Here is a 25826-nt window from a genome sequence, read left to right on the forward strand (position 1 = left end):
GCTCTCAGGAAAGAAGATTTAGACAAACAGACTTATGGTTATACTATAACTCTTCTCTAGAGTCATGAGTCCTGGCTCTGCCATTTACTCTCTATATGACTTTGGACAAGTTGCTTAATCCCTTTAAGGTCTCTGTTTCTTTGCCTATAAAATAATGGGTCAGGCTAGATGATCTTGTCCAAATCTAATGTGCTATGGTCCTGTGATTCTCGTCACAGGTATAGGAATCTAGGTCTATCAAGAGATAGAATGGCTTGCTTTGGATTGCACAGAAAGCTGAGTGGTCCCAGTGGGAGGGAATCTTCCACTTCCTGCCTCTCCTTCTTGCTTGATCACTGCCTGTCCTGCTCACTGTCCCTCCACCTGAAGCTCCCCTGCTTCTCTGAACTGGAGCAGAGTCCATTGTTCCAATCTGGGAAGCTCACCAGACAGTCCCAGCTGCATGCTGGCACTGCTGCTGCCATTGGCTAGAATCTGGTTCCCCTGGGCTCAGTAGACTTTCCTGGAGATGCTCTGTCCAGGCCATACTCCAGGAACAGAGAGCTCAGCTGAGGTCACATTGAAAACAACACAGGACAATTCCATTCCAAAGCAGTTTTCTTTTTTCTTTTCCATTATTTTTTCTTTAGCCTTTATTCTCTGAGATGGGAGGATGGAAATGGGATCTCTGAGTATAGTAAAGTTATTTTATAAACAGTCTGTTCTAAATAGATTTGGATCTCCACTTGAGTTCTCATTCTTAGCAAAACATCTTTCAGGGTGTACTTCAGGCTTTCAGCTTTCACACACACACACACACACACACACACACACACGCGCGCGCGCGCACACCCCTGTAGTAACAAATTTGGCTAGCAGCTGCTGTGGGGGTGAAAGACCAACACAAGCCCAACACCTAGAATGCTGCTGGCACAGGTTCTTTTAATCTGCGTTACTAAGGAAAGCAATGTTAAGGGGTTAACAATCTTACTTTGATCCATATACATATAAACTCACTTAGTTCAGGAGGAAAAACCAGCAACCTGAACTTCAGAGCAAGTACAAACAAATTACAAACATACACAATATAAACAGACCAGATCACAACTCATAGTTACCAAGAAACTATCAACATCTGGATTCACAAGCCAGAGGGCTCTTAGTGACAGCAGCCCAGAGTCTCCACATCAACACTCCTCCAAGAGTGAGAGCTCCAAGCAAACAACTCTGTTCTCTCTTTTTATACAGTCTTTAGACATCATCAAATGTCATCTGAGGGACCAGAACTTAGGTGTCTACTATTGGCTCTGGTCTTAGAAACTCCCCTTAGAGCCCTGGGGGCTTCCTGCCTTTCTCAAACTAGTGAACTAGTTTGCTAACTAGCCTGGGGTTTTGCACCTAGTAAGACTCAATCAAAGACACTTAATTTAGCATTCTAAAACAGTAAAAAAAAAAAGTCCCACATTAATTACCAATACAATCCTTACATCAGGATATTCCTTTACTTTCCACTTACCTCCTCCTCTTCCTCATTTGGTTCATTCTTCTTTGATCCGGTTGGCCTATCAGGGCCCTTCTTTCCTACACCATCCTTACCCTTGATACAGCATGCCACAATATCTCCTTCATAATTCTCCTTTGGCTTAGCTGCTTTTCTGTTCATAAGGTTATCTTTGGCCACTCTTCAAAGCATAGGCCTTTTAGTATCTTAGTATATCCAAGAAATGGGCCTAGAAGAAATGCCAATAGTGGTCTTTTAGGGCTGTTGAGAGTTCTTTTCTTATCACCTTCAGGAGGATGCAGTTTTTCCATCTTCTTCCTCATATAAAGCTTTGTTACTTTTTGCCAGGTCTTCAAACATTGACTTCTTTTGTGGACATGGTCTTCCATCACTCCAACACTTTATAGAGAACTATGAGAAATTGAAAAGGGAGCCTGGGTGCTTCTTGGACTTGTTCTGGCAGGTTTTCATGATGAAGTATGAGTAGGTGTTTTGGCCCCGTGGTTCATTGGGGGTCTCCTTTATCCATTCCAACTCATGTTTCTCCCTATCTGCTGCGGAAGGTATTGATTCTTCAATACAGCTCAGGGCTGTGTTTCTTCCTCTCCCTGGGACTCCTGAAACAAATGGTTGGATAGTATGGCTTTACTGAGGGCCCACTTGTATTCCCACTACTGTAGGAGGTGTCACGGATGGTTGGAAGGTACAGAATGGAAAGGCTTTCTACCACACTCGTTTTCATGAGAATTTTTTAATACACTAGAAGTGAGGAGGAACACTGTCAGAGGGAAGAATGTCTCAGTGAAATATGATTCTGCAACTCAAAAGGATGGAATGAATAGGATAACTATTGAATGTGTTGTCTACACTCAGCAGAACTCCAACAGGGTCATATTTCACATTAACTTTCTGGCCTGATAAGGGATCACACTTTTCTCATTGTCTGTAGGCTTCAGGCCAGTGAAAGCAATCAGCCATATTCGTTTCAGTGATTCAGGAGACCTGTCAGGTTGTTGATGGCCCTTTGGTGTCTCTGATTCCTGCTGGGAGTCCCCCTCCTTCCCCCAATTAAAAGCCTGGTTAGCATATGTTTCCCTGGCAGTGTCTGGTTTCTGATATGTTACTTAAACCACCCTAGTTTTCATATCTTCTGTTGTTCTTGGGGTTAAAATAGAGAGATGTTGGGTATACGATAGTAAAATAGATGGATGTTGTTCATTTTTCATTCTTGAAGAGGATGAATAATGTCTTGACTTTTGCCTTTCACTGGACTTCGATGAAAATAGATGGATGCGAACTAGTTGAAGGACCATATTCAAAGATTAATCATTAATGGGTTGATATCAGGAAGGCTCTTCTTCATGAATTTAAATCTAGCCTCAGATGCTTACTAGATGGGCAAGTCATTTAATCCTGGTTGCCTCATTTCCACTATAAAATGAACTGGAGAAGGAAATGGCAAACTACTCCAGTATCTTTGCCAAGAAAACCCCAAATGGGGCCACAAAGAGACAGACACATCTGAAAAATGAATAACAATTTGGAGAGAAGTCTCTAGTGGAGTAGCCAGTAAGGTCTTTGGTAATCAGTGACATGGACCTTTGTCCACACGTGGCATGTTTGTCAACTGAATAGATGACACAAGACCAGGAAAGGTAATTGACATGTTGAATGATGGTCAAGATCTAATGGGATCTTAATTAGGCCTCTTAGGTCTCTTTCAACTCTAAATCTTTGATCCCATGAACAGTTAATTACATCCAGGTCCACAGCCAAACTAAGCAAGCATAGGCTGTGCCTACCACGACACTGCCATAGAGAATGCCATTTCATACTGATGCTTTTCATGAGATCAATTGTTAGTCACTGATGCTTTGTTCTTTTCCTCACCCTGCTGGCTTTAAACAAGTTTCTCACACACTCAGTTCACTCCCTGTCTAGGCTTCTAGATTCATTACCTTCATGGACTTGGCAGGGAATTCTTAGTGGTAATAACAACTCAAACCACTCATGTTTTGTCAACTCCATTTTATAGATGAGAAAACTGAGGCTTCCAGAAGTTGAGACTTGTCTATGATCACACAACTATTAAGATGAATCACACAAGTGGGATCCAAACCTAGTTTTCTCCTGATCCTGAGTCTAACATTCTTTCCTCTACAACATTACTACTGAAACTTGAGAAGATTTTGGGCAATCCTTCAGAAATTTTCAAGTGATCCAGTAGTAAATTCAAACCTTGAAAAAGAACTCAGGATTTGTAGTGAAGAGACCCAGGTTTGGGTCTGGACTCTGTCAGTTACTATCTATGGAATCAGAGGTGTCTTTGATTCTAGATTCCCTCTACTATAACTGGTGGGATGAGGTGGACTTGAAAACCTACAAAGACTCTGAAAGCTTGAACCTAAGAGCCCAATCATCATATGGCTTTGCCAACCATCCTGTGCTGTATCCAGAAGTCTCCATTTGGGCCACATCACTTTCCTTCTAGACACATTTGGAACTATTAATTTCAGTTCATCTCCACCACTCAGAGGCCCAAGTCTTTTCTCCCCCATAGGCAAGAGGACATGATCTATCCCACCTCAGTGAGTGTAAAGATCCTTCCCTCTGAGTTTCCGTGTACAGGAAGACATCTCAAGGCAAAGCACAGGTGCTGTTTGGGAATAGCTCCATTAAAGTCAAAAGCAGCATGGTCAGTGACCTTCATTTGCTGAAGGCCGACACAACTTCCAAGCCCCCAAGGACACAGATTTGGCTTTTAATTTTGTTTTCCTCTTTGGGGATCAATGTAGAGTTTTCATTCATCAAATATTAATTAAATACTAATATTTAGGTTACATTTTAAAAGTACATTATATACATTATGTCTTTGGAACCTACACACATGCCTATGAGGATAAAATGTTTGTTGAATGAATGAATGAAGCTTCCGGGGTTAAAGGTAGCTAAAGTCGTGAGCTGGTGACTTAGAGGTGTTGCTGATTCATCTAGGCTCTGCAAGTAGAACACGTGTCCTGCCGATCCTCCTCATCTTTATTTTGATCTAAAAGTACCACCTCTAGGTAGAAGTAGGCAGCCAGGAAAAGAAAGGGGTCCTTGGGAGAAATTCTGGTGGTCGGGAAATTTGAGAAGGATTGAATGGCCCTGATGTGTCCCCAATTCCTCAACTTCACACTTGTTTTCTTTTCTCTTTCTCTTTAAAAAAGTCTAGTAAAAGCAACATTTGATTTTGACAAGGTTTAATTTCATTTCTCCTCCTCACTGTAGCCCAGCTCTGAAAATATTTCTCAATTCCTTTTGAGAGACTCTGCCTGTAAGGGTGAAAGAAGTGGTAGGCCAGGAGGGGAGGGTCGACCGGCCATGGATGCCTGGGTCTCTGCCAAGGTTTCCAAACTCGATAGACATTAACAGCATCAACTCACATTATTTTATTGATACTAACTCAACCAAACTGCCACCGAGACAGAATTAATTTTGGGCTCTCCCAATCCTGGCTGGAAAGGAGGACCTAAACTGGCAACCTTCACTCTGGAATTATACCTCCAGCCTCATTCTCTAACTGTGTTAGTCACCCAGACCTCTGCTCCCATCATGCCTCAGAAGTACCTACAGCAGTACCTAACACATTCTCTTGGAGCTCAGCAGGCCTACGTTCAATGTGATAACTGTATGAGTTAGGGCAATTCATCCTCTTGGAGCTCCAGTTTGTCCATCTCTACATTGAAAGTATTAATACCTGAATTGTGCAGATTGTGGGAACACTGTCATTGAAAGCCTTCCCAAACTCCAACCTCTCTTTTCAGAGTGCTTACACATTCCTTCCCCTCATGGACTCTGTCTTTCAGCCAAACTGTCCTGATTCCTGTTCCTTTTCTGTGACATTCCATCTCTCATTTCCTCTCTATCTTGTTATGCAGGTGCCCCCATCCCCATGTCTGCAACACTCTCCCTCTTCTTTTCTGCCCTGCTTCTTGCAATCCCTAGCTTCCTTCAAAGTGCTACCTTCTGTAGGAGAGCCCCAGTGCAGCCCCCACACACACAAAAAAAATTGCTTTGTATTCAATTTTTTACTTGTTTGTGTACTCATTGTTTTCCCCAAGTAGAACATATACTCCTTGAAGGCTAAGTTGTATCCCCATCATGCAACATAGCAGCTGGCACATAGTAGTTGCTCAGTACATGCTTATTAAATTGGAAATGAGTTGAGTGGAATTGAAAAGGTTGTGAGATAACATATGAAAAGCTCTTTGGGACTATAAAGTTTCCTATATTAACATAACTTGTTATGATAGCTATTTTGGCCACTCAGGCAAGTCCAAACCAGACAAAAAGGCCCAAGGCAAAGTCACGTGGGTATTTATTTCTTGACCATATGTACAAACAAGCAGCTGATAAGATGGGGCTCTGGCCAGTGAATGTAGAGGAATAAAGTGGATACTATCCTGCATTCAGTAGAAAAGTCACTACTTGAGAGGCAGGGAGGACCAGGCAGGGTACAGAGAGTATCCGATTGCTTCCTCTACAGGATGCAAGGTCAGTAGGGCAGTCCCATAGTAGGCCTCCTGTCATCCTATGTCTCTGCCTTCCATCCTCTGTTACAGGTCAATCTCAACTTTTCTGGCTAATGTTTTCCCCAAAACTGTTTAAGAAGGAGAATTTTGTGCACGAGAAAGGGGGGCTCTAGCATTTCCCTGCTATTTAAACGTTTCCCTTAACCTTCTTGTTTCAGTACTAGCAATTTCCTCCGAAGGTAAAAGGCGGAGTTCTTGCCTGGGTACCTACCAAAGCAAAATCTCAGGGAGAGAGAAAACTCATGTGTGTAACACCAAGACAACGCCAAGGGGAAGGTACCAAAAATCTGGGGGTGGGGCTGGCATTTCTTTTCAAATGGCCCCCAACAGAGAAATCTTCAGTGTAGACTCTTGTTATGCTCAAGGCATCCAATGTGTAGGTAATGATTTTGCCCAAAAAAGGGCAATCAAGCAGAACCACAACTACTTCCCTTACTAAGGCAATCTACAATTGCACAGACATCCACAGCCAGCTACAGCCACATAAAGAGAAAAAATCAATTTCGGGGTTTATTTTTTATTTCTTTTTTATTAAAAAAGTATTTGTTGCAGGTTGGATTTTTTTTAAACTTTTTAAAACACAATCTTAAGTCATCATGGTTAAAAAAAAGCATTCTTTATATATCTAGTTTTTTTTTTCTCCACTCGAACCTCTCTCTTCCTCTCTGCTTGCCTGATCCAGATGGGTTGTATCACCTAATGAAGAAATCTCTGTTTTTACAATCTGGGAATAAGAAATGGGGGATGGAGGGGTTAGGGTTAGAGGAAGAGTGGTTACTGGTCAAATAGAACTGCACATTTGCACTAAAAAAAAAATAGAAGAAGAGACCAGCACATGTAGGGATTGATCTACAATCCATGTTAAGAAAAAGACCCAAACTGTCATTTCACTCTTTGCACAAATTTGTACAAATAATAATAATCTTTAAGGCACACACGCACATACAAACACACACGTACACACAAACACACACACAAAGGTGCTAGTGGCCCCTTTACTGCCCCAACTTGCATAGGAGGAGGTATCAGTAGGCAAAGATCACATGGTAGGTGACTTGGTGGCCATTGTCCCAGGCATAGAGTAGGCGATCTTTGGGGTTGTAGTCTATCTGGGTGGTATAGGAATATTCGTTCTCAAAGAGTAATCTCGGTACTATTTGGGTATTGGTGTGGGTGTCAAAGGCATAGGAGATGTTGGCATTGCGCTGGTTATAGCTGTCCACAGCATAGAGTACACCACAGATAACAAAACAGTTCCCATAGAAGTTCCGCCGGAGGCCAGTCCTCCAAGTGGTCTCCTTCTGTGTGCTCAGGTCCACAGAGTTGAGCTTACTAAGGACAATGACCTCCTGGCTGAAGCCCTCGTCATCGAGAGCTGGGTAGATAAGCCACAGACCGTTCTCATCCACCGCGAAGTCCACGTCCGAGTGGCCCCGCCATCTAAATGGTGTGGCCTCCTCATAGGCTACGTCATGGAGCATCGCCCACGCGGCCACATAGCGTTGTTTCAAGTCGTACTTGATGATATTACGGGTAAAGGCGCGATTATAGTAAAAGGCCCCGTTGTACACAACATGGCCCGTGCCGATCCAGCTGTATGGGAGTTTGTAGGAGTTGCTCCAACGACCTGTAAGTGACGGCATGAAGAGGTGGTTATTAAGGAAAAGACATGATCAAGTCAAAGGGGAGGAAGGATGATCACATAGGAGAAACAAGGCTTCTCCCCCTCCCCGCCGTATTACCCTCCCATGTCTCCTGCGGAGCCTAGATCAGAACCATGGTAAGAAACTTACAACTCTCAGGGATGTAGGAACCCAAAGTACCTGACCAGGCACATACCAACTTTGTATCTTTGTCACCAACCCCTCCTAAGCTCTTTCTTACCCAGAGAGGCACTGATACCTAAAGTACATCTCGCCTTGCCCCAATCCTGAAGGAATCCATAACACTCACCCACGTGGTCAGGCTAAAGAACCCTCCTGACCTCTCTGTATGTTCTATTCTCTGACTAAGCCACGGTCTGAACTAAAGAGGGTGCTGGGCCCTCCATCAAGTGTGGCACCTAGGGCAGCCTAGTGCACATACCTTGTTTAAAGTTATCCAAGTTCCGAAACTCCACCAGAGTATTGCCATAGTAATAATTAGTAACATAAATTCGCTCATCCTTGGCCAGGGGATCTTTCATCCAAGCCCCTTCATTCCTCCCATAAGTGTTCTGAGTAGTGGGACCTGTGATTGTGGAGAGAGTGTCTTTGCACCTTCCTGTGAAAGATGAAGAAGATTTTTGAGCAAACAGTGAATTGACCTCATCTGAGGAACACTCAGCCCAGAAGCAACAAAGGAGGCTGACCATTCCATGAGGCAGACCATTCCACAAGGCTTCTGTTGAGCAAAGCCTTGAGGCTTCCCATCATTGCCTAATTAATAAACATGGATATGTTGCCTACTGGAAACAGTGCAGGACTGCCTAGAGACCATGGTGGACAGAATTACTTGTGGATGGTGGGGGAGAAATCTACTCCCTCGAGGTATTTTATCTACTCCTTTCATACAGCTGGGCAGGAACCCTGGACCCTGTGTTCAGGGTTGCTGTAGGACACATAGTTCCTGCCCTTTTAGAACTCAAGTCACAGAATCCCAGAATTGAAAGGGACTTTTCAATTCACCTCAAATATTGATTAAATGTCTACTGTGTGCAGAGCGCAGTGCTAGGTCCTGGGGAAGATGTTAGGCTTAGATAAGACACAGACCCTGTCTTCAGCTTTCATTTGTTCTAATGGGGGTTGAGACACAAATATGTATGAATACATTACACATTGTTATGTAAATGTAATACAGCCATGCAAAAGAAAATTCTATGTGAGGCCTCTGACATAGTGGATGGAGAAGACTTTATGAAGGAGGCAGCGTTTGAGTTGGGCTTCAAAGCACAGGGAGAAATTGAGCAGATAATACTCTAGTTTCGTCAGACTATGGAATACATGGAGGAGGGTAATGTGACAAGGTTGAAAAGGTGAGGTAAGGGACCAAGTTTGTAGAAGGCTTTGAATGATAGTTCAAAGGAATTTAAAGGTTACCCAATAGGAGCTGTGTCAGACTTTTATCAGAGGAGAGACATCTGGTCTTGCCCAGTGTCTCCCAAACCAAACTATGTTGGTGACTTCAACTTGATTGGCCCTCCACAGCCATAGCACTTCAGCTTAGAAAGGGAAGAGGAGGAGGAGGGAAAAAAAGAAGAAAAGGAGGAGGAGGAAGAGGAGAGAGGAGGGAAAAGAGGAAGAGGAAAAGGAAAGGGAAGAGGAAGAGAAAGAGGAGGAGAGGGAAGAGGAAGAAGGGAGGGAAGAAAGGATCAACTTAAGCTTATGAGTTTTAGGAAGTAAGGACCTTTGGTGGTTTTTTAAAATTTCAATTTCAATTAATAAGCATTTATTTTCTTTCCCTGACCTACTGGGAAAAGACAAAGAAAAACAAAACTCTCATAATAAAATGCACAGTCAACCAAAACACATTCCCACTTTGAACATGGTGTTAACAGCTTTGTAGACTGGTAACAATTTGCAGGGACTAGACAGCTATTTGCGGGGTGTTGATTGAATCCTACCACTTGACTGATCTATTTGAGCAGCCTCCATTGAAATGCTCAGCCACTCCTAATGGAGGGACAAGGAAAATAATTGTGCCCCAAATTTGTGCCAGTGCGGCCACATGTGCTCACTTCATAGCAGAACCCTAGGCTGGTCACTGGAAGGAAGAAGCTGTGTTTGGGGTGGGGGTGGGGGAGAGGCACAATATCGACTATTGATTAGAATTAAGGGTAAAGTGCTTCCCAGAGACTATACAATTTCTCTGTCCTCCATACATGGTTCTGGGAGAGTGAATGGGACAGTTAACGAGGGCAGTGAAGGCACCAGGCAAGACCAGATGCCAGGAAAAATTGGAAGCAGAGATAAGCTGAAGGCCTAGTGGGAGCCAAGGTCAGATGCCAGAGTCAGGAAGGGGCTATGCCCTGAAGTGGGTCTGGTGGCAGGGCTGGGTGTGGGCATTTGGCGGTCTGAGGATCAGCTTGCTGTATGAAGTCAAGCCATGTGATTGATTTAGTAAAAGCCACAATCTACTTACACAAATGAGCGTAACCCCCTTTACTGTGTACTCTCTTTTCCGGGCAACGATCCAAACTTTTGGGAAACTCATCTGAGAGTTCCTTTGGAGCCTATAGGGTGGTTCTCCAAAATGCCCACAAGCAAGACAAAGATTTGTGCTCTGAGGGTGGATCTGATTTTTACAAAGAGTCCAAAGCCATTCAGAGCCAAGTCTAGTGAAATGCGTCAGTGATCCTATTGGCAAAACCAGTTCAGGGTCCCCAGTGAGGGGTGACTGGAGGCAGCGTGACCCCGTGGTGATGGTGCTAGCTTTGGAGCCTGAGGACCCAAGCACCCCTGTCACTCACTATCGATGTGGCCTCAAGCAAATCATGACCCCTGTCTGGGCCTCAGCATCCTCATCTGTAAAATAGAGCGCTTGGACAAGATGATCCTTAATGTCCCTCCCAGCTCGAAATCTATGATCCCATGATGAATCATTTCAGAAGGAGCTCCAAACACAGTCTAATAATAAGAGCTAGCAAGGTTTGCAAAGTGGTCTACAAATACTATCTCAGTTGATCCTAACAATAATCCTAGGGGTTAGATAATATTATTATTGACATTTTAGAGATAGGAAACTGAGGCAGACAGAGGTTAAGTGACTTGCCCAGGGTCACACAGCTAAGTGTCTAAGGTAAGATTTGAACTCAGGACATTCTGACTCCAGGTCCAGTGCTCTATCCAGTGTGCCACCTACTACCTCTAAGTAAGGGCAGCCTTGCTGGAATCAATGTTTAGCTGCCCAAGCTTACATGGTGGTCTTCCAATGTAGATGTAACTGGACCTGGCGTCAGAAAGACTTGAATTCAAATCCTGCCTTAGACGCTTATTAGCTGTGTGACCCTGCGCAAGTCACTTAACATCTGTCAACTTCAGATTCCTCAACTATACAAAGAGGATAAAATAGCACCTACCTCATACCGTGGTTGTAAGGGTCAATGATCAGCACAGAGCTGATCACACAGTAGGTGATTAGTAAATGCTTGTTTCCTCCCTTCCAGTGCTTAGGAAGGGTTAATGCTCTTTTGAATAGTCCTGTCTTGCTATCTTTGGTGAAGATAAAAAATAGGCCCAAGACTTAATAGCCACATCTTCTACAGGCCTGTAGCAAAATCTTTTGTCCCCAGCTTAGATGTTCTTTCCAGAGACGCAACACTGGCAGCCCCGGCCTCCCCTAACATCCTGGAGATGAAAAGAACGGCCCGAAGGTGTGCTTGTCTGTGACAAAAGTGACCCGGTAGTATCAGGTCAGCCATGGCAGAGCCGCGTGATGTGTTCCTTCGGGGCACTCTATGGTCCCCAGCAAGTCACTTTAAATTCCAGGCCCCGAAAGCCCAATTGTGCAAAGCTGGCCATCCCCATCCACCCTGGGGGTGTGGAGCAGCTTGGAGGCTAGCCTTCTTTCCATTCCAGCTCTATGATCGCCAGGCCTGCAGTCCTGTCAGCCTCTTTCCCAAGCCTGGTGCTTGTAGAGCCAGGACCAACAGCAGGAGTAGCCCTCTAGGGTTAGGCCAGTTTTAAGCTATTAATGTTTCCCAAGCATTTGGAAAGCTATTAAAGATTAAAGCTGCATCAAGACCTTTGGAAAACCCTGTATAAAAATGTTTACATCCATTCATTATCTTATTTGAGCCTCATAACAACCAAACTTTTTTTTATCTCCTCACTCTTTACAGATGAAGAAATGGAGGTTAAGTGACTTGTCCAAGGTCATACACTTAGGAAATGTCAGAGGTAGGATTTGAATGACGTCTTTCTGACCCCAAATCCTGCACTTTATCAGCTACTGGCTGTCCCCCAGACATGGAATTTCCTCCCTCCTTGTGTCTGACTCTTAGCATTGTGGCTCCCTTTCAGTCTCACCTAAAACCCCACCTTCTACAAGAAGCCTTTCTGGAGGTTGCCTTCCCTCTGTGGATTAACTCCAGTTTCCTGCATTTATCTTGTTTATATGTTATCCTTTGGATGTTGTTTCCTTCATTAGATTGTAAGCTTCTTGAAGGCCTGGACTGTCTTTTGCCCTTCTTTGTAATCCCAGTACTTAGCACAGTGCCTGACATAGTAGGTGCTTAATAAATACTTGTTGTTGACTGGACGGCACGCTGTCAAACCGCACCTTCTGGCTCCCTCCTTCATCCCCCCACCCCTACTTTAACCTCCATGTTTTTTCCAACCAGGCTCAGTAGCTATGTGCAAAGCCCAGTGTGTAAACAACTCTGTGGGAGGTTTGTCAGGTCCAAGTCAGGCTAAGGCAGTTGTGATTCTGCCTTTTAGAAATAAACAGGAACTAGGCAGGGGATTCGTACAAAGGCCAGCAACTCATTCTCTTACAACTGAGCTCATCCATTGTAACAATAAAATTGAGTCCCTGGCTAGACATAGGCTTCAGAGTTTGATGGAAAATATCTCACTCTCTGGCACTTGGAAGGGTCTTTGCTGCCAATCAACAATTTGCTCAAACTTTGCAATGTTTGCACACCATCCCCACACCCCTCAAAGCTCTGCCCAGTCTCTGTGCCAGGGATGCACAGGCCTCCTCATCCATGCCCAAGCAAAGGAATATCCACCGCTTTCTTCTCTCCCAGTGTTCACGGTTTAGAAGGAAGGGTGGCCCTATGGTCCCAGAATGCCTCTAGGAGTTTCTTCATCTGTTCCAGTCAGTCAAGCATTTATTAACCAACTGCTATATGCCAGGCACTAGGCCAGGTGGTGGGGATGCAAAAACAAAGGGAGAAAAGTCACTGAGCTAGACTGAGACATATCTTTTTGGACTGAGTCAATGTGGGAATTTATTTTGCTTGACTATATATGTTTGGAAAGGGCTTTGTTTTTCTTGTTTTCTCAATGGGGGCAGAGGGAGGGAGGTGGAAGTGAGAAACAGCAAATTTTCATTTAATGAAAAAAATTAGTTAAAAAAATAAAGTTCTTGAACTCACAGAACTTATATTCTCCCAGGGGTGGGATTGAGGTTGGGGAGGAGGAGAAATAATATACACCCAGATAAGTATACATAGACTATACACAAACACATGGTAATTTTGGGAGAGAGGGCACTTTGGAGTTGGGAAGATGGTAGGAGGGTTCCCTCTACAAGACGGTGCTTCAGCTGAATCATGAAGTAAACGATGGAGGTGACAGTGAGAAGGGAATGCATTCCAAGCTTAATGCAAGGGCAAAGAGTCAGGAGATCTAGTGTCATGTGTAAAGAATCACAAGGATGCCAATTTGCCTGGACCATAGAATGGGGATAGAGAAGTAAATGGGTAATAAGGTTGGAGAGGTAGTTTGGGGCCAGCTTGTTAATGGTTTTAAATGCCAATCAGAGGAGTTGATATTTTATAATCTAGGTAACAGGGAGCTATTGGCATTTACTTATTGGGGAAGTAGCATGGTCAAACCTGGCAGCTCTGTGTAGGATGGACCAGAGTGAGGAGAGACCTCAGCAAGGAAGCTCAGGAGATGATGAACTAAACTAGGATGGTAGTTTGCGTGAGTAGAGAGAAGAGGGGAATACAGCAGGGATTACAGAGGTAGGAATGACAAGATTTGGCAACTTCTTGGAAAGATGGGATGAGAGAGAAAGAGAAGTCATGCCAAAGTTGTAAACCTAGGAAACTGGCAATATGGCAATGCCTTGGACAGAAATATGGAAGTTCAAAGAAAGAGTCGGTTTGGGCGGGGGGCAGGGGGACATGATGAGCTCTGTTTTGGACATATTGGGATATCTGCAGAGCACCCTGTTTGAAGTGTCCAATAGGCATTTTGTTGATGATGTGGGGCTGGAACTCAGGAGAGAAATGGTAGCTAAAAAGATTTGAGAGTCATCTGCATAGATGAGATAATTCCATTCATGGTAGGAAAGGGCAATCAGGTCACCAACTGAGAGAGAGAAGAGAAGATGACCCAGGACAGAACCTTGGAGTATACCCATGGCTAAGGGGCATGACACTGGCAATAAATCAGCAAAAAGGACTAAAAAGGAGAGTGGAGACAAGAGGAGAACCAGGAGAGAGAAATATAAAAACCCAGAAGGCGGAAAAGGGTATCCAAGCAGTCAATAGTATTAGGTGCTGCAGAGAAATCAAGAACTTGAGAAAAGTTCACTGGATTTGGCAACAAGAAACTTTGAGGGAGCTCTGAGTTGTGGCTCCCTGGGATGACCTGGGCAGACTTTCCACATCGCTCTCCACATGAAGGACTTGCTTAATGAATCCTTCTCCCTGGCAGGGTCCCATGACTTCTGTTAGAAATGCAGTCAAAAGCATAAGGAAAATCTCAAATGATATTATCTAGGTCACAGCTGTTGTTGGCCTTGTAACAGTTTTATCACCCAATCCCTTGGGGTACAACTCTGAGCAGCCTTAAGGGTAGCTCAACATAGAAGTCTTCCCTCCGGAAACACTGGAGCAAGGGAAGCCCACACTGACATACTGGGGACCCCAGACCACCTAGAAGATGCCTCCTTACCCAGTCTCATTCACCCTTCTGTCACAGCACTTAGTTCTGCATCTCTGTGAAATGGGCTAATTTAGGAAAACCAGCCGTAAGGTGCTGGGTTTCCCTGCTTCTTATCCATTGCCATTTAGATAACCTCAGAGCAGGAAAGAAGCTAAGGTGAGGTCTATTGGCAGCATTTACTGCTTCCTTGTTCCCGTAGCTTTGCTGCCTTGCCCTTTCTGACATTGTAATATGTTCCGTATAAATGACCCAGAAAGTAGAGCATCCAGATCACAAATGGGGATTGCCTCTTATCACTAACAAGGACCATAAAGCCAATCTTCTTTTTCTCTTCTCTCAAGCCCAGAGCTGTCTTTCTTGACACAGCTGGAGAGGAGCCACAAGCCCAGCTCTAGGCAGTGCTGGTTTCCTGCTGCTCCTCTGACCATCAGCTACTGCCATCTCCCACTTCCCCCTTCAGGTCCTAGTATTTGCTGGTCCCCTTGGTGAACAAGTTTGGTAGACAGCTGGAAGGTCAGTTGTTTTCAAGTTTGAAGCTAGGCTAAACTGGAATCAACATAACACTTTGGAGCCCAGATAGTCCTGCCAGAAAGTGAAAAATGAGGGCCATTCCAATGTTCTTGTCCTTGGCAGCAAACCAATGGCATTTTGGGAAAGTGAAGAGAACATCCTTTTATCTTCAAGGGAACCAAAAAGGAAGAAAATATTTTGGGTTCATGCACAGAAACAAAGGATGACACTTCTTAAAGGTTGTTTCAGGGCAGAATCAAACTAATTTTTACTTCACTGATTCACTGGGCCAAATATTTCAGAGCTCTAGGAAAAGACTATTTTCTACTAGTAAACCAAAACCACAGAATTTGGGGGCTGGAAGAGCCTTTTAAAATGATCTATTCCAATCTCCTTATTTCACAGACAAGAAAGCTGAGGCCCAGAAATTGTTATGTCTCCAGGATTACACAGGTAGTTAATGGCAAAAGCAGGATTAGCATCCAGGTCTTCTGACTCAGAATCCCAATAAACCAAGCTAGTTCAGTATCTCTTAGGTGAGGATCATCAGTATTTTTTTAACCTAGCCATTCATCTGTTCATTTGTCTATTTGTTTATTAATTTATTTCTATTAATCTCAGCTCAATGGTCTAGTTTCTTCCTTCCTTCCTTCCTTCCTTCCTTCCTTCCTTCCTTCCTTCCTTCCTTCCTTCCTTCCTTCCTTCCTTCCTTCCTTTTTTGGAGGCAATAAGAGTTAAGTGATATGCCCAGCGTCACACAGCCAGTAAGTGTCTGAGGCTGAATTCGAACTTAGGTCCTCCTGACCCTAGGACTGGTGCTCTATCCACTGTGCCACTTAGCTGCCCCAATATTCTAAATTCTAAGGCTATAGAAATTTAGGTTACATGATGTCTGAATTTCCAGGAGTTTTCAAAGAGCTGGCTTTAGGGTTTGAAACTGAGCTCGGACAGTAGCTGAGATTGGGATGTGTTCATGGAATTCGGTGTGGGGGTGGGGGGAGTGGACTAGAGATTGCTGAATATTGAGTTACTCAAGGAAGGTGATAGGGTAAATTTTGGGGCCCAGCTTTTTTTCCGTTGTTACTGTTTTCTAAGGCACTGTACAAAGCAAGTGGTAGTATCACTTCCCTCCACCAATTGCAGGCTGGGGTACCTGGGCACAGGGGAAGACTTGGATGCTTGTCTATCACAACCCCCTCCAGGGCAGCCTGCCTTCCAATCTAGTAAGAGAAAGTGGAAAGGTGGGGCCTGTTAAGTTTATACTCTTTAAGGACAAACAAAATGTCTTCACTAAACTCAAATACTAGGTAGGCACAGTCTGTTATCTTAACCCTAAGCATCCTTCCTCTTCAACCCCATTCACCCTCACTCTCTGCAAAATAGCATTTGTATGTCTAAGAAACTGCAAAGGCATTGACCACGTGGCAGGCAGGGAGATTTGACTGCATACTGCATTCCCATCCCAGATCACATCCAAGTTTGGGGCTGCCGGCAGTTGTCAGAGCAAAGTAAGAACTAGGCGATGATTCCCACCCTTTCATGGCTTCTCCAGTCTGTCATTGTTTGTTTGACTAAAGTACCCTCTGGTGCAAATTTATGTTTGCTGCTAAAGTTAGCAAAAAGTTATTTTATTTTGGGAGGTTTGTCATATCGAGGGGGAGGAGGGAAAGGAATGACTAGAGAGAGCCTGGAGTGTCACAAAGCCACGTTTAAAATCCCTGGAATAAGGTGTCTCCATTTAAAAGCAGACCCATTTAAAAACACATTCTTAATTGTCCTAAAATGTCAAGGCTCATGCTCAATAGTTTAGCTGCAGTATCACCAGATGTTAGAGCCGGGATCTGTTCAGATCATCTCATTTTTAACTGCCAAGCAAAACAGTAGATTGATTATTCTTGGGTTAAAATTGCTGTTTGTCACACAAGACACTCCATCTCCCAGCTCCCAGACTTTTCATTGTCCCTCTCTGCCTGGAATTCTCTCCTTTCCCATCTCTGCCTTCTGGTTCCTTCAAGTCTCAACTAAAATTCCACCTTGTACCATAAGCCTTTCCTGGTCCTCCTTAACTAAGTGCCTTTCCTCTGGGATAACCTCCAAATTTCCCTGTATTTATCTAGTTTGTATGTGATTGTTTGCATGATGTGTTTGTCTTCTGTTAGCCTGCGTGCTCCTCGAGGGCACAGTCACAGGAAGTACATAACAGTGACAGGATTTAAGGTCCCATGACTGTGTTCAGCTTACACAATGGCACCCGTGCCTAGAATTGTCTCGTGTCTCACCTCTGCCTTGTAGAATCTCTAACGGGACTCAGCTTAAGCACCACCACTGCCATCCCCTGAAGCCTTTCTGGATCCCTCAGTTGTTTGAATGCCCTCCCCTCACCTGACATTACTTTGTATATGTTCATTTATCTGGATACATGTGTTTACTTTGTATATAGTTATCTGGATACATGTGTTCACTTTGTATATATTCATTTATCTGGATACGTGTGTTTGGATACACGTGTTCACTTTGTATATATTCATTTATCTGGACACGTGTGTTCACTTTGGATATATTCATTTATCTGGACACGTGTGTTCACTTTGTATATATTCATTTATCTGGATACGTGTGTTCACTTTGGATATATTCATTTATCTGGATACGTGTGTTCACTTTGTATGTATTCATTTATCTGGATATACGTGTTCACTTTGTATGTAGTTCTTTATCTGGATACATGCGTTCACTTTGAATATATTTATTGATTTGGGTACGTGTATTCACTTTGTATATAGTTATTTATTTGGATATGTGTATTCACTTTGTATATAGTTAATTATCTGGATACATGTGTTCACTTTGGATATGGTTGTTTATCTGGACGCACGCGTTCACTTTGTACATATTTATTTATTTAGATACATTCATTTACCTACCTCTCTCCTCATTCCCCTCAATAGAATGTAAGCTCCTAGAAGGCATGAACTTTTTTGTCTTTCTATCCCCAATGCTGGTAGGTGCAAGAGAAATACTTGTGGAATGAACGAACGAACAAATGAATGAATGAATGATTACAGGGAAGTAAATGAAGACACCACAGGTCAAGGACTACCACTTTCCAAATGACTCTTTCCCCCGACCTCTCCCTCCTCTGAGCTTCGTGATTCACATTTCCAGTTGTCTGTTAGATATTTTTACCTAGATACTCGGCCAGTGCCTCAAGCTCAGCATGTTCAAAATGGAACTTAGCATCTTTCTCCTGCCATACCAACTCCTCCTCTGAAACTTGCTCTTCCTTCTGACTTTCCTATTACAGTTAACAGCACTACCATTCATCCTACCAGCCAAGTTCACCTCTAACCCAGCTCAATTCCTGACTCTTTCGATAACTTTTCCACTTTGTTCCCACCGTGGGTTCCTTCCCACTTCCTCTATGCCCTCCACCTTTTCTGCTCTCCTTCTGTGTGTGGTCTTCTCCCATTAGAATATAAGCTTCTTGAGGGAGGATTATCTTTCTTTTTGCTAGTAATTTAACATAACCTTGTTGACCAGGCCCAATACCTCAGAGTAATCTTCCTCAGTCTATTACCCTATCCAAACAACTTTTGAATCCTATCAGTTCTAGCTCCCATCTGTCCCTTTCTTTCCATCTTCATTGCCACCATCCCAGACCAGACCCTTACTGTCTCTCACCTAAACGACTTCAGTTACTTTCTCTCTGGTCTCTTTGCCTCTAATTTCTCCCTCTTTTAATTCATACTTCACACAGCTGCCAAATTAAGCTTCCTAAAGTCTAGGCAACTACATCATGTCACTTCTTAGCTTAAAATCCTTCCACAAATCCCCATTGCCAACTGTCTAAATACTTAATTCCAGAGTTTGACATTCAAGACCTTTTACAACACGGTTCCAACATAGCTCTCCAATCTTATCTCCCTTTACTTTTCTAATGCTCTACACTTCTCCCAAACTAGCATACTCACTGTTGCCTGAATCTGTACCATCTTTCTCTGCTTTTGCTCACACCATCACCTAACGCTGGGATGCCCTCACATTCAATCTGTCCCATCTTTTTCTGCTTTTGCTCACACCATCACCTAATGTTATTCAGCTGAAATGTCACCTCCTCCCTGAAGCTTCCATTGATCCTGACAGCTAGAAGAGTGTTCTTCCTCTTTGGGTTCCTCATAGCACTTTGTATTTCTCTCCTATGTAATAAGTGTTATTTTGTGTTACACTTGCCTGCATAAGTGTTTTATTTCCCCCTTCTCTCCCCCCCTTATCTCTCTATAAACTTGGAAAGGGCAGGGACCATGTCTTGTTAGTCTTTTCGTCTTTTATCCCTTGGCACAGCATCTCACATAGTTTTCTTTTGGCCTGTATCTGTAATATTATTAATGTGGGAAATTCTGGTGTTGAAACTCCCTCTGTTGATGCAGACTGACAACTCATCTGTAACATGACCTTGGAAAACTGCCTGGGTCATTGAGAGATTTGCCCATATCCACTTAACACAACCAGTGTATGTCAGAGATGAGACTGGTGCCTATGTCCTCCTGACTCCAAAGTCAGCCCCCTACCCACTATCTCACTTTGCCTTCTATTCTTCATATACCAAGGGTTTAACAAATGTTTTGTTGAATTAAGATGATAAAAATCCATCAACACCCAACATCAGTATGTGGGAAACATCTGTCTGAGATGAGTGTTTCTGAATGATTACTCAAAAAAATACTTTCCAAAGTTTCCTACAACAAACCAGATAACCCAGGGTGGGGGGGGGAGAATCCCCCCAATTTTCTGTTTATTTATTTAATGTTTTGAGTCCACATCATCAAGATCTCATTTGCGACATCCCTCAAAGCCAGAATCACACTTCTGGCCCTGTACACCGAAGTAGGAGGTATATAATGTTACTGAATGATGGTGTCTGGAAAATATCTGTATATTTAACAATTTCCAAGAAGTAGTCTGCCTCTGAAGACAGCAGTTTCAGGTTTTAGGACAGTGAAGACAGAGACGTTAAAACCCCTGCAAGGCTATACCTCATTAATTGGAATCAATGTCAGAAAATCTTGTTAATGGTAGCAATGTCAGGGTGTTGCATACCTTAGAAAGATAGTGTGGGGACCCTGAATCTCAGAGACACAGTATGGCAGCAATGGAGAAGCCTAACACCAACAAGAGGACTCCAGGTTGGCATTGTGATATCATCACTTGAACCCCCTAAGAGGGTTACTACCTAGCAACCTTTTACCCATTTGCCACCAACATTCTGAATATTTGGGGAAGGGGAAAATCAACTTTCTAAACATCTAGAGGGATGAGACAGGATATGAATAGGGTTTGGGAGCTACTATTCTCTGACTTTGTTTAAACTCATACCATAATCTGTTTTCTATTATGTCCACCCTTTATTATCTACTAGCAAAATTCTACTTTTAAGTCCTAGCTTGTCTATGTTGCATTACAGGGAGGAAGAGGGTATTATTCCTTAGTAAGAACAAGGGACTAGGTGGAATTCTAGAAACCTAGTAGGATTGCTGGCATTGCACATAGTTGCCAGCCTCTACATAAGAAAAGATTCCTCCAGCTTCTACATACTAAGGTTTAGAGAATTTTAATCCAACATTCCTGTAGTCAGGATCTGATAAACCTCTGGCACAGAGAGAATAGGAAAGGGCTTATATCTTGTCAATAACACAGCTATCTCTGATCTTGTGACAGAATAATCAAGATCCAACCCTTTAGTGTTCTATGAGCTCAAAACCTCAGGTAGTTCATAGCCTGGCCCAGAACACAATATGTCTCTGGGGATACACACATAGCCCAGAGAGACCCAGATGGGAATATTACCCAAACACATCAATTAGCTGAATTCACACTGTTCTACCATGAAGGAGTATCTCCTAGCTCTTTTTTCATCTGCAACCACAGTGATCTAGCCTATAATCCTCCAGGGGTGGGGAACCTGTGGCCTTGAGGCCACAAGTGACCTTCTAGGATCTTGAGTATGGCCTTTTGACTGAGTCCAAGTTTACGGAATGAATCCTTTTATTAAGGGGATTTGTTCTGTGAAGTTTGGATTCAAAGGGCTGCACTTGAGGACCTAGAGGGCCACATGTGGCCTTGAGGCTGCAGGTTTCTCACCCCTGCTAACCCAAGAATTTTACTTCTGCCTAAGTTTGTTATTGTTGTTGTTTGTTTTTGTTTTTTGAGACTGAGCATTTCTATGTCACCCAGGAAGGAAGTGATCACTTATGGGCCCAATCTTATCATTGATCAGATTGAAGCTCTGACCTGTTTTATTTCTGACCTGAGTCAGAAACTTAAACACATAAACTTAAATACTTTAGAAACTTTAAATACTTAAACTTAAAAACACAGAAACTTATATGTTTAAACAGCCTGGCATACTGCCCTCCAATCCCAGGAGCTCACCACAGTAGTACAGACACCCCATGGTTTTAGCCATACAACTCAGAACTCCCAATCTCAACAATCCACCAGACTCAGCTGCCCCAGTACCAGGGATGATAAGCATGGACCACCAAGACTGGCCTTCTGCTTGTTTTTGTCTACTCACTCCAGGAAGCCTCAGAATAAGAGTCTGGTGAACATTTAGAACTATTGCCCAAATTGCTTCTTACTAACTTCAAAGTTCAGCTACCTTGTCACTCTTAGTGTGATAAGGCTCATTTATTTATTAAATAGAAACAGCCTTCTGGAACAATGAAAACTAATTCCCACTCTTACATAACATGCAGAACTTCTGCCCACATCAAGTTCATTAACCTGGCTCAGAAAGACACAACTCACCAATCACATTCCTAATGTCATCTTCTTCCTCTGGGCTTAGTGTAGGACTAGAAGGAGTTGTGCCTTTTCCAGCAGAAGCCATGTCTATCCCAACTGAGTCCTCAGTCTCAACCCTGATACTGGTGGGAGGAAGTGGGGCAATGGGAGTGCCTGTGGCCATTCCATCCATGGCTTCTGTTGTAAAGGTTGCTGTAGCTGTTGGTTCCTGGATGGTGGTTTGTGCCACTGTGGTTGTTGGTTCCTGGGAGGTCAGTTCACCAGTCACCTTACGGATGTCATCTGGGGATTCTGTACTTGTAGGCACCACTGGGAGTTGGTTGCTTGAGGTGGCCAAAGGGGCCTCGGTGACTCCCACTGTAGATTCAGCAAAGGTTGTAGGTGGGAGTAAAGTGGCCGCCATTTTGATAGGTGTAGCCTGAGTGCTGTAGTCTGTGGTTACAGCAGCACTGTGAGTAGTAGACAGGCCTCCCGCTGTGGTTGGCCTATTGGTGGTGCTAGTCAACAGATCTTCATGCCTCAAGAGCTGGTCTTCAATGAGCAAGTCCATGGAATTCTCCCCACTGAAAAGTTCATCTTCTGCCAAAGAGACAACACAAGACTCAATTGTAATATATTAAGTAGATCAATGTAATTGGGTTATCATAAGAACAGAAAGTACTTAGGAAATAATATGGAATCTTTTCTCAACATGCCTCTATGGCTTGGAGATGGCAACAGTTCGGGGGATTTCCGGTGAAAGGAGGAGAAAATGCATAGGAAGAAAGAAATTGTATTTTCTAGAGGTTTCATACTACCCTGTGCTACCATTTCTCCTGCTAACTAACTTCAGCTAATCACAAAAATGAGCAACTCTCCCCACATGTGGTGAGACCTGTGGTCCCACAGAATCAGGGAGTGCCAGAATGTTAGAGCTGGAAAGGACCTAAGAGACCACCCAGTCTAAGCCTCTCATTTTACAGAAGAGGTGATAGAGGTTCAGAAAGTTGAAGTGACTTGTTCAAAGTCATACAGCCAATCAGAAAGAGACTCCTGAATATTTGTAGTTAACTCACAAAAAAAAATATCAGTAGGTAAGGAATGGACTACAATATTAATATTAAAGCCAACATGGGCTATGTCTAAGAAGAAATCTGTTTATCTCTTTATGAGCCTACTCATAGCCCTCCAAATGAGCTATTGGCTCCACTCTACCACTTTCTTTCCCATGGGAGACCTTGCTAAGTCCAACTCACGCTGCTCCTCGATGTCATTCTCCTCCTCAGAGACCTTGGCCTTGTAATAGGTGATGCCTCGTATGATGGTAGGTTTGGAAGCCGGCCGACCCCTCAGGTGGATCTGCCTTTGGAGGGGCCTTCGTGGTGCCATGGCCTCTGGAGGAGCCGGGGGCTGAAGCGGAAGGAGATCAATGGTGTTGATTTGTTGGGACACGGTCTCTTCTCGCAGAAACCGCTCTTCATACTGCTGCTTTGGAAGAGAGAAAGGCTCACTTAATCCACTTTTTAGAGGAAGCCAAAGCCAAAGGGAAGGCTTGCTCAAAGGGGCATCAAGAACATTTTCTTCTTAGTTCTAGCAGCCACAGGGGTGGGATGGGAGGGAAAGTTGGCCTCAATTATGAGTTCTCTATACGAGGTTGGAGTGGGATAAGAATAAGTCAGTCAAGGAGGTTGTACAAAATGCAGTGAGGCTCATAGAGAAGAGCACCACAACATGGAGTAGAAATAAATGTGTGGGCAAAACTTGCTGCAACTAATTCTGAAGAGCCACCTCGTGTTAATGGCACTTTATTTTGTTGGACCAAACATTGCTTGAAGATAAATTAGACTCATTGTCCATGGTTGGGACATCTTTTTTGCTATACATAGATTTTTCAGGGCAATGATAATTATTATTGTATTCATTTGAATACGGGCCACTTCTCCCCCTCCCCCGATTGATGAGTTCCTGCCCAGAACCTCTATTTGAGGTAGTGTCCTGGCCAACTATGCTCACTTCTCTCCTAGTTCCACTCCCAACCTTCTAGACTCTGGCACTTTTCCTCTCTACCCTTAACTCTTTTCAGCTCCTTTTATGCACTATCTTTCCCCATTAGATTGCAAGCTCCTTGAAGGCAGGGTCTATCTTTCTTTTTGCTTGTATTTGTATTCCAACACTTAGCACAGAGCATGGCTCAGAGTAAGCATTTAGCAAATGTGCGCTCTCTCTCTCTCTCTCTCTCTCTCTCTCTCTCTATCTATCTATCTATCTATGTCTTCATTATCACTCTCTCATCTATCTCTATTCTCTACCTATCATCTATCTTCATCTCTCTATGTATCTATCTGTGTATCTATCTATCTATTATCATCTCTCTAGCTCTCATCTATGAAGGAAATGAGATATATTTGGTAGGCATTGAAAAATAACACCAGTTTTAGGTTATACTCAGATTTTATACAAAAAATGATCATGGGGAAAAGCGTGGTTTATATGAAGGCCAATACATCTGTTGTTATAGGATTTGACTTGTAGCACTAATTTAGTAAATAAAATCCTTTGACCTTGCATTAACCAGTACATACCCCGTAAGGGTTTACTTTATCTAACGGAGAGATTCTTAACCTGAGGGTCTTAAACTTGCTTTTTTAAATGACAAAATACCATTTGATAACAGTATATTTCAATGTAGAGTTGGTTTCCTTTGCAATTCCACGCATTTTATTTTAGGCATTTCAGAAACATATTCTGGGAAGGGGTCCTTGGGCCTCATCAGATTGCCAAAGGGATCTAGGACACAAGAAGGGTCAGGGACCCTAGCTTTCAAAGTCTCAGATGATCTCAGGGACCTCAGAGATCACAATACAGAATTAGAACTAGAAAGAACATCAGAGGTCATCTAGTCCAACCCCTTCATTTTACGGGTGAAGAAACTGAGTCCCAGAGAGGTTCAATGACTCACCCAGGTCATCTAAGCCTTAGTTTCCTTATCTGAAAAATGAGGGTGATTCTATTTGTGCCACATTGGGTCATTGTGAGGTGAATGCTTTGTAAACCTTGGACCATTTGAAGTCAACCAATCCATCCTTCTTACCTTACACATGAGGAAACTGAGGCCCAGAGAAGCTATGACCTGGCCAAGATCCCAAAGGGAATAACTTTCAGAGTCAGGATTCAAACTCATGCCCTTAAGTTGCTATGTGGTATAGTAAGTAGAGGGCTGGGCCTGGCTGAGTTTAAATGTGGCCTCAGACTCTTACTTGCTGAGTGACCCTAGGTAAGTCACTTAACCACTGTTTGCCACAATTTCCTCATCTATGCAATGGGGATAATCATAGCACCTACCTCCCAGGGTTGTTAGGATTAAATGAGATAATATTTGTGCTTGGCACATAATAGGCGCTTAATAAATGCTTGTTTACTTTCTTCCTTTATCTCCAAAACCAGCATTTCTGCCATTGCACATCTGCTACATAAATGTGAAGTATTAATGGGGTCTTATTTTTGTCTGGTCCAACCCACTCATTTACTGATATGGAAAGTGAGTCCCAGAATGGGAAGTAATTAGCTAAAGTTCACATAGTAAATTAGTAGTGGTGCCAGGCCTAGATTCTAGGCCTCCTGCCTCCTAGTCCAATGTTCTATGCCATCTCCTACCATATATACCATGTATTTGGGACTGTTTCCTGTTTGTTCGTTCACCCCACTCACCTATATGAATGGTAATTGTTGCAAATGGCACCATCTCTGAAAAGGAGGCCATGATACACCTGGAGCTCCATTCTGTTTGAAACCCAGTGCTATAAGAACAGAGGTTTGAGCACCCTGGACCAGGTTTTCCTGAACTTCGTTTTCATAGAAGGGAAGGATTTTTGCATATAA

General features: G+C 43.3%; 1 protein-coding gene across 2 annotated transcripts in view; it reads right to left on the reverse strand.

Moving 5' to 3' along the window:
* Positions 1-6659: 6659 nt before the first annotated feature.
* Positions 6660-25826, reverse strand: part of OLFML2B (olfactomedin like 2B) — a 56130-nt gene continuing 36963 nt past the window's right edge. Inside the window, exons 5-8 of one of the 2 annotated variants that reach the window (XM_036758301.1) lie at positions 23204-23429; positions 21972-22547; positions 8140-8316; positions 6660-7681 (exon numbers count right to left, since the gene is read on the reverse strand). In XM_036758301.1, the coding sequence (XP_036614196.1) occupies positions 7080-7681; positions 8140-8316; positions 21972-22547; positions 23204-23429 (1581 nt within the window). In that variant the 3' untranslated portion in view covers positions 6660-7079. Of the gene's footprint in view, positions 7682-8139; positions 8317-21971; positions 22548-23203; positions 23433-25826 lie in introns of both variants that reach the window. The other variant, XM_036758300.1, reaches the window with a different exon arrangement.

The sequence above is a fragment of the Trichosurus vulpecula genome, chromosome 4, assembly GCF_011100635.1.
Source record: "Trichosurus vulpecula isolate mTriVul1 chromosome 4, mTriVul1.pri, whole genome shotgun sequence".
Lineage (NCBI taxonomy): Eukaryota > Metazoa > Chordata > Mammalia > Diprotodontia > Phalangeridae > Trichosurus > Trichosurus vulpecula.